The 13,938-nt window shown below is 31.3% G+C and overlaps 1 protein-coding gene across 1 annotated transcript in view; it reads right to left on the bottom strand.

The window, feature by feature from the left end:
* Positions 1–9,760: 9,760 nt before the first annotated feature.
* The window catches only part of LOC121391381 (paraspeckle component 1-like), a 33,347-nt gene continuing 29,169 nt past the window's right edge, over positions 9,761–13,938 (bottom strand). The window contains exons 6-7 of the mRNA XM_041523035.1: positions 10,971–11,087; positions 9,761–9,772 (exon numbers count right to left, since the gene is read on the bottom strand). Coding sequence (XP_041378969.1) covers positions 9,761–9,772; positions 10,971–11,087 — 129 coding nt within the window. The remainder of the gene's footprint in view (positions 9,773–10,970; positions 11,088–13,938) is intronic.

Genomic DNA, 13,938 nt, shown 5'->3' with positions numbered 1-13,938 from the left:
TGCAATTTGATAGTCTCACAAACTGGGTCTAACTTATAAGAAGTTTTATGAATGAGAATATATCATGTAGTAGACTACACTAAGGACTGCTATTGATGAATCTTATTGCCTAGACTAATCAAATTGTTTCTATTAAATTAATTTTTGGCTTCATAATTGACCATAATTCCAGGTAATGTATACCACATTATAAAGTTGTTTCCTTTGACTGTACTTCTTCGTAAAAGTCCAAACCTGACTTCATAATTGATTGATTCCAGGTAACACACTACTCAAGATAGTTTTGGCTTCTTAACTTGATACTAAAACAAGTTTGACTTGTCACTTATTCCATGTAACCAATCAGATTCATTTTGAAAGCTAGCTAGACTATTTAACAGTGAGATTGCTTGTCTTAACCAACGGCTGTTTTTTAAAGTTGTTTCATTCTCTAATTGTCTTCAAAATGTCAGTAGCTGGTGGATTAACAGACACAAGACCAGTTGATGATGCATCTAAACTGATTGCGTATGAGGTAACTGAATGAAATGATAAAATATTCTGTATTATAATGATTGTATTAATTAGGTCCAATCTGCTGTGGAAAATAAATTGGAAAAATTATTGCCTGAATATTTACCATTGAAATATCGTTCTCAGGTTGTTGCTGGTGTGCTCTACTATATCAAAGTAAATATTAACCTTTCATGTCAACTTATCACAGTAAATATATAGACTGCATACATTGTTAGTTTAGAAAAGTACATTGCTATATTTAAAGTTTAGGAAGTTTGTGGGTCTAGAGAATAAAGAACTATTGATGATGACATGATCCTGTCAGCTGTCACTTACAGAGACAGCTGAAATATAGGTACAGGTTGGTAAAAACCAAGAAACATCAGGTTACTAGCTTGAATCAATAGCTGAACTGCCATGTTATGAAAACATGGAAGTCACAAACAGGTCATAAATGTAGTTAATTCTATGCTTAGTCTAGTAGGACAAAACCAGCACCATTCCTTGGTGGTAACATGTAAGTAGACCACGCTGTGTCATAGCTTTTAGGGTTTTATAGCATTAATAATATTATCAATTGATTATCAATCACATTTTATCTTTTTCTTCCTCATTCCTAATCTCTAGGTTCAAGTAGGGTCTGGTAACTATGATTACCTTGTAATCAGTGTCTTGCAAGACCCTCAAAATAAGGTCCATTTGAATGGGTATAAAATAGATCAGACACTGGACAGTCCTATTTTGCCCTTTCATAACTGAACTGGGAAGCCATTTTTGCAGAAAACAGACTCTGCTGTTTCCCTCTAATAATAATATGTTAATTATTAATTAATCAATTATTGAACTAGAAAATCAATTTTTTTGCAGGAAAAAATTTTTGTTGTTCCCTCTTGTCAAATTATTAGCTATAAATTATTGAATCCAAAAAGGGAGGAGATAGATGTACATGACTGCTAAAACTTACCATATATGGTATATAGACTATATAAAGTCTATATATACTTAGCATCATGAAACTAACTAGTCAGTTCTATTTCTATTAGTGATGCATGTGGTCTGACTTTCCAAGACTATTAATAGACTCTATTAATGATCATATAATGACAGTGATGTATATTATAACTATAATAGTTAATAAAGTAGTGAAAGCTCTGACTTCAACAATATTGTTTGATGCTGTTAATACAGTATAGTTTATTATAAGATATTCCTTTGTAGTTGTTAATAATAACATATCATTTCATATTGCCATTGATAAAGGTAGCTATGAACAACTTGTGCAACATTTTAACAGCAATGACCATTGTCCTGCATGTTGGTAAATAACTCAGCACCTCTAACTTTATAACTAACTATTCTGCTTTCTCTCTTAAATATTCAATAGTTCTGTAGTAGATAGGTTATGAATAATTTATTAATGAGATATGATGATCTCTGTTGTTACATATTATGTAGTCATCAATTCAGATTCTTATTTCTACAATAATTTTTGGCTTCATAATTGACTATAATTCTGAGTAATGTATACCACAATATAAAGTTGGCTTCATAACTGATTCTAATTCTTGGTAACACATACTATAATGCTAACTTGGCTTCATAATTCCAGGTAACATACTACAAACGATAGGTCTTGGCTTCTTAACTTGAAACTAAAACATGTTTGACTTGTCACTTATTCCATGCAACCAATCGGATTCATCTTAGAGAGCTAACTAGACTATTTAAGAGCAGGATTGCTTGTCTTATCCAACAACTGTTTTTTTAAAGTTGTTTCATTCTCTAATTGTCTTCAAAATGTCAACAGTAGCTGGTGGATTAACAGACACAAGACCAGTTGATGATGCTACTAAACTGATTGCATATGAGGTAACTGAATGAAATGATAAAATTTCTGTATTATAATGATTGTATTAATTATAGGTCCAATCTGCTGTGGAAAATAAAATGGGAAAAATATTGCCTGAATATATACCATTGAAATATCGTTCTCAGGTTGTGGAAGGTGTACAGTATTATTTCAAAGTGAGTATTAACCTTTCACATTTGACGTCAAACATGGTTACTGTTTTTTAGAAAGCATGTTACTATATTTAGAGTTCAGGACGCTTTAGTTTAAGGGGTATAAAGATCTATTGATGATGTCATAACCAATGCCTTTTATAGGAGTAGTAATACAAATACTGACAATGATAGTTAATGTTTTTTTTCTTCTTTCTTAATCTTAAGGTTCAAGTGGGATCTGGTAACTATGACTACCTTGTAGTCAGTGTCATGCAAAGCCTTCAAAATAAGGTCTCTTTGGGAGGATATAAAATAGATCAGACACTGGATGGTCCTATTTTGCCTTTTTATGACTGAAATGGAAAAGCCATTTTGCAAGAAATAGACTCTGTTGTTTCCCTCTAATAATATATTAATTATTAATTAATTAACTATTGTGGATTTTGTTGTACCCCTCTTCAATTAATTTTTAACTATTAATTATTGAATCGAAGAAGAGTGGATGTAGATGTACATGGCTGTTAAAACTTACCATATATGGTATATAGACTATAATATTATGACATGTAGTTTATTGAAGTTAGAGTTTCTACTACTTAACTATTAAAATTATAATTACATCACTTATCATTATATGATCATTAATAGAGTCTATTAACTATTAATAGTCTTGAATAGCCAGACCACATCCCTCACAGAAAGGGGACTAGTTTATCATTTAATGTTACTAATACAGTAGTTTATTATAAGATGTTCCATTGTGTTGTCAATGATATATTAACTATGTGCATGTAGTTAAATATTAGCAGCCACTGATGGCTATGTAGCTATATTGAAATGTTTGGCAAATTTTATCAGTTTAATTTGATTGTTTGGTAAACAACTTATGCAATATTTTTATAGCGACCATTGTCCTGTTAGTAAAAAACTCTACTATTAGTTTTATTTAACCATTTTGCTTTTTAAAAGTTTATTAAGTCTGGTATAAGCTTATGAATAATTAATTATTAGGATATGAGCTCTATTGTTATATGTACCTTTAATTACTCTTCTGGATAATGTGGATGTGGTATATGGGTGTGGTTTTTAATGAATCCTTTGACCTGCTTGTGAAACATTTTCATGTTGTCATCCATCTGTAATGAAGTCATGTGACCTGGCAAATAAATGATGCGACTAATTTCTAACCTCTTTCCCCATATAAGTACCAATATTTTCATCTCTAACATGAGGATAACATTGTACATATAATGGAGAATACCCTACAAAAGAAATAAGTCATAATTCTGAGATATCCTTAGATAAATAGTTGTCTAACTAATGTCATCATTAATAGAGTAACCTTGGCTTCCTGGACTGTGAGATATCTTTACAGTAACACACATACATTAATAGTATACTCATTGACAATTAGATTAGCCCATTTCAAGTTATACAAGAACTCTACTATATTGAATACTGACAGATTATGTAGACATGTATCATATAATGTTGTGACTGAATACACTAGTCATATGACCAGTCACATGACACATACCTCTAGTATCACTGGAAAAAGTATTAAATATGTTTTTTTAATACACAAGAACCTTTCACTATTGAGTTAGTGACAAAGGCTCTATAGTAGTCATATATATATGTATTATATAATGTACTACTTACCATATCTATGAACTAGAGTCTCTTCATATAACAATATAGCTAAATACAGCATCTTCTTCTATTGCCCTAGTCCTCATGTTGATTTGTGCATGAGCTAATGTCAGTGATATCCTAAGGGAGATAAGTTAACCTTTATACTACATCGAATATCATAGTGATCTCCTGTCTAACTGCTTATCAATTCTTGTCACTTACATTGTATCCAAAGCAGAAAGAGGTGTGTCACTGCCTCGTACTCTACGACTCGTAAGATAATAACCTCTTAATAATTCATGACCTAATGGTTCTAATGTCACGTTGATTTGAGAACATGCAGTGAAGATCTAGAAAGAGATAACAATCTCCGAATAAACTTGTAATGTACTTCATTGAAGTCTTGTTTTGATAATAGAGGAATAGAATAATCTTGTGTTGCTTGTTGTAAGAGATGGGAGCTTAGAATTCCATCAATGAATTCCTCATTTTCTTGAGTGGGTGGATCTGTAACTAGTACTAGTCTGCAGTGACTGTGAATTATAGATGTGTATGTAATAAAATGGACATATAGATGATGAAATGGATATATAGGTAAATGAAATGGATGTATATTTAAATGAAATGGACACATGGCAGGTGTAATGGATGCATAAAGAATTGTATGGCCATTTGTTAATGGATGCATTCTCTTACTCCATAAATGCTTCAATAATCCAGTTCTCTCCTACATAATGAACAAGGTATTACTTGTACTAATATATATATATATGTACATGTAATGCTTAGTCTCGTCACTTTGTCCTAATCCAGTCACATGACAGTCACATGTCATCCACAGTGTACATTGTAATGGCCATGTCATATGATCTAGACTGTCACTAATGGTAGCTTTGGATCTTTTTTGTGTCTTTGTAGTCACATGATCAAATTCGAGAACTATAGAGTGAATGGACATACAGAAAGTTGTATAGGTAGATTAATGGATGACTTACTATGTTGTAACTGTTCCCGATCATCTTTCTTCCATTGACCAATATCTCTTAATAAACATATACCACTTCTAGCTAATAGCAGACTACCAGCTAGAAATGAGATAAGAGCATGAGTGAGAGAGAAAGAGATGTAACACACCCATCAAATCCATTGTGTTCCTTCTTCTTTTCTAACAAGACTGCAAAGGCTCATTCCAGTGCCATGCAGAATGGAACGGTCTGAGAATGAACTTGCATAATACAATAATTGTTGCACATAAACCATCTCAGAACCAACTACAAGAACATCAATCATCTTTGTCCCTCAATAAAAGGAACAGTAATTTATACAGTCTATCTAGTTTACTAGTTAATATATACCTGTTGGACATTTTTGATGCTACTATACTTAAAAGAAGAACTAACTTCAGTCTATGAAATACTCCTGGTGGAGCAACTTCAGCTATATATAAATACAATGATAATTAGAGGATTGACCAATGAGATTGTACCTCCAAAGCTGTATGCCAAAGTTGCCGAATATGTCCAGTATGAATACTGACAAGCTAAAATCAGAAGATAAGAATTGTTATGATAATCAATGTACCAGAAAATATGTCTTTAATGTGAGGTGAGAGGCGTGATGGTGACTGATGGGATGATACTGCCGGATAAAACATTGTTAGCCTGTGGATCATAATATGTAATTGTAAATATGCAGAAATGTTCGGTACATCCATCCAACCATTTAACCATTTATCTATTCATCCATACTTCTATTGTAGTATGAACAATGATATGTCCATTAGTAAGTTCTGTTTTGTTAACTGGTACTCCTAATATAGTGTATTCTCTGCCCTTTCTATCTTCCCACACAAATCATCTATAAAATGCAACACAATTATCACATGACTTAACACACTAGTCATATGATCAATCACATGACACATACCTCTAAGTATCACTGTAAACCCTTGATAACGTATATTATTAGAACATATTTGTCCAGTGTTGATCAGGGCTTCATTTGATACAATAGTAATGAACATTTTATCTGTGTAATCATCAAAGATTAGAGTAAACTTAGTAAATTTATGAATGTTGTTTTAAAACCTCTAAACAATATGTTTAGACACAGGTTTAGAGATATTATAAATTAGTCATGTGATAAACTATGTACTTGTTAACTTAATAGAACAACATCAAACTTCAATATGTCATATATATGTAGACCATTTTTACTCTTTTAAATTAGGATTTTAAGGACTATTATAGAGATTTATTATATAAATTACTTTCATAAGGAGAAAAAGCTAAGCAAGGTTAACATTACTTAACATTTAATACACTAATATGCTAGTATTAACTTACCAGCATTTAATACACTATATATGTTAGTATTAAACTTACCAGCTAGACTACGATGAACTACATCTTCAATTAAGACAGAACCACAATGAAAACAGATAAGATCATTTCTGTAATATTTACAATAATATTGATACTATATTAAATACTGTGTGTGCATATACCTCATTGTAGTGGACTCTGTGGATCCTGTTGTGTGACAACGAATGTACCTGGTATTAGTACATGTTGTGTCAGGACAATGGAAACATGCACTCTCTCTGTGTCAAATGAATGGAAAAATAATGGACAGACAGACAAAGAGATAGATATCATATTACATACGTGTATTTCTCTATGTGGCTCATACTACAGATGACTCCAGTACAAGTGAGGAATCTTATTTCTTCTTTCAATTTTGGTAGTTCTGTTAAATGATGTACATGATATCTAAAAAATCATAGACAATGCATAACATATATGTTGTCATGGTACATTACGGCGGGAAATCGGAAGTGCTGTAAGACGAAGGATAAGTAACAATTGAGTACTTGAAACTAATGAAAGCCACTTCATCTCATCAACAACAGCAAATATCACATCATGGAACAGACCCCACCCTCGACTGGGATGGTGCAAAAGGAGGTTGCCTAGTAACGCTAAAGGTTATAGCAATGATGTACATCAATGAATCGAGTAACTGACCATTGAATTGCAGTAACTCGAACATGTCAAGAAAAAAGAGAGATTTTATAAACAGTTGATGCTTCTGTGTTCTGTATAGGGCAAAGAGAATATGGTCACAAAATAACTAGTTAAAAAGTACTTGAATTACAACATCTCTCTCAGCATCTTCAGTTAGTAGTGGTTCCTGTACTTTCTTGTTTGATAAATAAAGACTACATTGGCTTTGGTATCTTGTCCAAGTGACCATAGTCTACTAGAAACTGCAGTATAGCGACTTTCAGTGACTGATCTCTGTCCATTCCTGGTTTTCCACAGCAGAGGAATGGACTCGTGGTGCAGTCGTTGGAGATTTTAAAGCACCCGCCAATTGAGTGTCAATTACGATGACGTCACTACCCGCTAATTTTTGTTTATTAGAAGGTGTGGCTCAAACAAATTGTTCCTTTGTAATTCGCCCTGTTTTACTGAACCATTTTGTTTTACTCAACTCACTGACTTCAAAAATGGCTGGTAGACTAGGAGGTTTAGGAGAAGAGCGAGAAGCTGATGCTGCCATTCAAGAGATTGCAGAGAAGGTAGTTAAGTAAAAATACTAACAGTTTGATTATATTACTATTGTTAGGTCAAAAGTACTGTAGAGGAACAAAGTGGACAATCGTTCTCTGAATATATAGCTATAACATATTGTACACAAATGGTTGCTGGTATTAATTATTTTATTAAGGTATGTGTTGACCTTTGACCTTATCATAATTAATTAGAATTATTGACCCTTGCTCGACCTGATACTTGCTCACTAGTATTCAGTGTATGATGAAAATGAATAAATTTCCTGTAAATATAATTGTGTTATTGTTGTTAAAATATAAGAATTAGTACTAATGCTTTCTACTAAACAGACATAAGCCAAGTCTTTGATCTTCTATTATCCCAAATACATAATATACATATATATACCAATACAACCCACTATCCAATACAGTAATGTTTATGACCACTGATGATGACAGTTGATCTAACTGTTGAAACGTTTGGCAAAGAAAATTGTTTTGTTTGGTGAAAGATCAAAAAATGAACATACTGTAAACTTACCCAAACATCCAGGCCTCTTCGTACTATCCAATACAATCATATTAAACTATTCTTTTAAAGATATTGTTACTAATATGAATGCAACTATTATTATAACAAGTACAAATACTAGTGCTGTAATGTTATATTAATATAAGATAATATTTGCTTCTTCATTATCTATCATAAAATAGTTCTTCTTCCCTATATGGCAATTGCTGCTTTTTTTGCTAGCAAACAGTTGTCCTGTTTAGATTTGCATGCCACACCCATTCCAAGGAAAAAGCATCTGTTATCATTTCATGTAATAAATTTATTGTATCAAGTAATTATTCACTTTCAAATATAATATTATTAATATATTATGTAACAACTATAGTACTGCTGAGATGATTGTTGTAATAAGATGATATTATTTGTAATCATGTTGTCTTTAGATTCCACATACCTTTTTATAACATTGTTTACTCAAATTCCAAAAGCAATGTTTTAATATTAAACAGACAATATGGACTTTCTATTAGACTTGTTGTAAAATACTACTCTTTTTAATTTCATATTATAAATATTATAATAATTATAGCCTTGTCGACCTTAATTAATATTTAATTGCTTCTCCCATTACTCCGCCCCCTAGATTAAAGTGGGTTCTACTGACTATATTGCTGTCCGTGTCTACCAAAACCTCCAACAAGATATCTCCTTGTCTGGATATAAAACTGGATATGACAGCAGACAGTCCTATTGATTATTTTTAAAAAATTGAACAAGAAAATCGTTAATTTTTGAATAATGTATTTTAGTTTATTATTTAATAATAATAAGGCGTGCACGCAGCTTAACCTTGTAAGCAGAGATTCTTGTAAAAATTACAGCACAGCATGGCTGATGACGAGCGCCATAAACCAGTCAGTAGTGGAGCTAAAAGTAGCAGATGCTCTAACTCCAACTCCTCTAGACCGACAAAATGAAGGAGATAGCTGGAAAGGTTTGAAGGAACACAACAATGATTATTTTATTGTTTTCTATTTTAGCTAAAAACTGAAGCTGAGAAGAAGACAAAACAATCTTACAGTTCATTTTTCACCACATTTGTATATTAAAAGTAGCGCAAACTATTGTGTTGAGTGAGTCACATATTAATTGTGTGGAGGATACTGTACTGTTGTTATAAGTAATATAGTGTTAATAAAAACTATGCATTATCTATCAACGTAAAAAATAATTTTTCTTTTATTAGTATGAACACAGTGGTCATCTACTTGATATAGGTGGTAAAGTTGCATTTGGCAAAGTATCAGGTTCTGAAAGTGAAAGATAATGTCAGAGAAACTGACCTCATGTCACTGTAGCTTATTGTGAACCAGTTTTAATTATAAGACATCGACTAACCGTTCAGGACAATGGCTGTTGTAGTAGACTGTCATTTTATCAATTAAATTGTGTCTAGAATATTAATTATCATGGTATTCTTAATAAAAGTGTGTTTTTAAATTCCCTTAAATTAACAATACAGTAATGTATTTTTGTTAATTTTGTTTTGTTAGTCAAACTTCAAACTAAAAAACAATTTGTATTGTCAAATAGCAAACATGTTCAGTGCTTAATGAATACCATATATAGCAATAGTGGCTGGTTTGACACATAATAGATAGCATTAATTTTTCTTCCATTACTATAGACAGTTATCATAACAAAATACCACAGATTTCCTTTAATCTTAATTGTATATCAATGAACTATTTTAACATTATACTTCATATCATTGGACAGTGAACACAATATAATTTATTAGAGGTAGACAGTTTCACAGACAGTAAGATAGGGGTGTGGACCAATACATCCCAATTTATATATATATATATAGGAATGTTAATTAACAAAACGTATATCCTGCATTCATATGGTCACTACAAAGGAACACTCCTACGCGAGAAGTACTACAGTAGTTAGCAGCTGCTATAACTCCATTGACTGGTTGTGCGAAGATCTTCATTACTCTGTTAGCTACTAAGAACTTCATTGATCTGTTAGCAAGTAAACTAACCCACAATGGCTGATGATGAACGCATATACCAGAAGATATACCACCACCCAGAGCAGATGCTTTAACTCGTTAGACCAACAGCTAAAGACAAGATATAGCAATGAAGGTATATATATATATACTGTTAGGAATGATCTATCTGGTATCTTGTATATATCTATATGATGTAGATGAAGTCTGAAGTACAGAGAGTAGCTGGTCAGGCTTTCATAATTATGAGGTAGCCTATTACATCAAGAGTGGTAATAAATTGTTTTAGGGTAAGTAAGTTTGACATTTTTTCATTTATTTATTGTTTCATCTATCTTTGTTCTGATATGTGTGTATTATAGATTGTGTTGATGTTGGTCTTATTCGTGTCTGTGGGAAGTATTCCTTTGGTAAGGTATCAGAAGTTACTGTGAGGGGAGTCTCAATTAATGACACAATGACATTTTAAATAGCATATGATACTCTCTCAATTGTTCAAATTTTTTATTATTTCTGCATTGAGTTTATTGATATTGATGACTTTTAGAAGTTATATAATTTTATTTTCACTTATAATGGAATTGTTGATCTTTGAACACTTTGTTGTCAAAATCAAGATAGTTGGCTTTAATTTGTGTTTACATCATTCAACATAATTTATTAAAATAAACAACGTTTCTATTTGTATGACGAGTCAGCAAATATAATTAAGTCACTAACAATATTAATAACCATGTTACCAATTTAACTTCATTGGCTCTGTTTTTAGGGTCATTGATCTTCTTTGCTTTAACTTCATCAACCATACCACCAGAATATTCTCCACGGACATCAATTACTCCATCATCAACACCAACCTGTTAACACAATATGTAATGAACTAATTATGATAAGATCTTACTCTGAAACAGTATACATCACCATTATTAATGTACCACTCAACATTGTAAGCAGTATAATTTTTTCACCACCATTTAATATCTTCTCTACATCACTCCTCATCTAGACAAAGGAAAGGTTTGTTGCATTCAAATGTGATAGATTATCTCTACTTTCTGGCTATTTTTTCTGTGCTTCATTGGTTTCTTTTGATCCAAAGTAGCCGCTGGAGGAGGTGGTATTATTCCGGACAGGACGGTCGCCGTCTAGTGACATGTCGAGATCACGACCTCACAAGCAAGACGCTTAAGTAAATATATTACATTGAGCCACGCCCTGTTTATAATGAACTTCAGTATTTAATTATTTAAATATTGATAATAACAGGTATCACTCAATCTATAAGTGTACAGTTTTAGATGTAATGTGTTTTTTAAAACTTCATTTAAAAAATCAGTGCCTGCATCTGATGACATCATATGATGAGCTTTCTACCATTCACTTAAATTCCTCAGTATTTTCAATAGTCATAATATCCAACTAGAACAATAATATTTGACATGAAAGATTTATATCAGCCGTCATTATATATGAGAACAAAATAACAAGTACATAATCATGTTATAGTAATAATATAATATTGGTATGAATTCTGTTTAAAGACAATTAGATTAACTATATACATAGCAGATGTTCTACAGCTGTTTTTGTATCATGTATAGTTGACCTAGGGGAATACTTTTGTGTACATAAACTAATTAATTATCAGTCACTAAATCTGATTTTATATTACAAAGAGGAAAATAAGTATGTTAACTTTATCAATACAATATGACCTCATTGAGACTAATTATACTTACTACTATAGATAGGGTCAGTACCTCCAGACTAGACATTAGTATATTACTAATAGTTACTAGTTAACTTACAAACAACAACAACAATTATATATTCTCATATTTTCAAGTAGTTATATTATAGGATATATCAAACAAATATAAGTCACTATTAACTATTTATTATTACAAGATAACTAAACTAAATTAGATTACTTAAGTGAAGGGTTGTTACCAGTGATAGTGATATAATACATTTAGTAAATATTGTATTATATTATTATAAATACATATTGTCATTATTAAAGATAAGGACATAAGTTTGTGTATGTATTATATAGTAACATAAAAGTAAGGTAATTAATAATTTCATAGTAGTAGTGTTATACAGTTTCCAGTGGAGTTTCCATAATAGTTTATAAGGACTCTTTGTGGTCATGTTTATAATACTAACTTAATCAACGAGTAAATGTCATTATATTACTAGAGGAAATAAGTATGTTCATATCATATGGACAATGTGACCACAAATATTAATTATTAACCGTAGTGATAGAATTGATAATTAGTCATGGAATCATACCAACATTCATATTGACACATATCATGTAAATAGTATTTATTACTCATTGTTACATCAGACCATTATTGTATATAGTTAAGTCAATATATTGCTTTATTATTTAGTTACATGTAATTGAGAATGCCCTTTCCAAAGTTGCCATGTTTCATCAAGTTAGTGATGATTATTTTTAGATACTTAAAATGTCTTTATTTAAAATATAACAAGACTCTAATAAACTACTCTGATATATTTAATTCATTTTACACTATAATATCATGTCGTCAGTCACACAAGAAAATGTTTCAACAAGCTAGACTATCTTATAATAATATCTGGACTATAGTTATATATCTTTTCAGTAAATTCCATACAACAAACTTACTTATATATTGGAACTTGTTTCATATTTATGAGTGAACTATTCAATGGATCCTATTACCCACTATATGTATATAATTTTAATGTACCTAATTGTCCTTCTATTATGTTTTTTTTTTGTTAGTTAGAGGTGTAACTAGCTATAGATATGGTCAATGTCAAATGTTTTGTTTATTGACTAAAAGATTTTTCAGTTGACAGCTGGACTTCTTTAATTCAAAAAAAAACATATTACAACTGAATGGAATCTACTAACTGCTCATTATACTTCCCTCCTCCACTGTATAATACAACCAACAATACTATATATTATCATTGAATTGTAGTACAAACAATACACTAACTAGTTGTCACAATGAGGATGACCCTGTCACTTGTCACTTTCAACAATCATGGCTAGTCTTAAGAGTGTTCCTGCTGGTCCTCCTCCAGGATCAACTGGTCCTCCTGATGTTGCTACTCCCACTCCTGCCACTGGTAATGAACAGACAATAGCAAATAAAGTTAGTTTGTCATTTATATCATGAAACCACGCTCATTATATTTGGTTCTAGTAAAGATTGTTATATTATTATACATCATATGATCACCACACATTATATAGTATGTAAATGGTATGTATTTATGACAGGTCAAAGTCTTCCGCTGAAAACACAACAAAGTTAAAGTTTAGTCAGTTCAATGCAGTCTCTTACATCAAACAAGGAAGCACCTCATTTGATTAGGTAATATCATAATAAGTACATACCTTAACTCGCTGTGCTTACCTTTTCCTTTCTCCTAAGGTGAATGTTGGTGACCAGTTTTATTGATATATTGGCTGATTATAAATGAACAGGGCCTCACCAAACTCACCACAATTAGGCAAAGGAGCTAATGACCCAATGTCATTTTGATTTAGTCTTAGCTATGACACTATTAATATATAGTGTACATATGTGTGTGTATTAGATTATTAATAATAGCTAGCAATTTCAAAGTTTAAATATTCTTATAGACAAGTACTGGTATATATAATTATATTTTATATAGTACACATTAGTTGATATG

This window comes from Gigantopelta aegis, unplaced genomic scaffold (genome assembly GCF_016097555.1).
Source record: "Gigantopelta aegis isolate Gae_Host unplaced genomic scaffold, Gae_host_genome ctg2261_pilon_pilon, whole genome shotgun sequence".
In the NCBI taxonomy this organism is placed as follows: domain Eukaryota; kingdom Metazoa; phylum Mollusca; class Gastropoda; order Neomphalida; family Peltospiridae; genus Gigantopelta; species Gigantopelta aegis.
The sequence above is the reverse complement of the archived record's forward strand: the minus strand, read 5'-3'. Positions and strand labels throughout refer to the sequence as shown.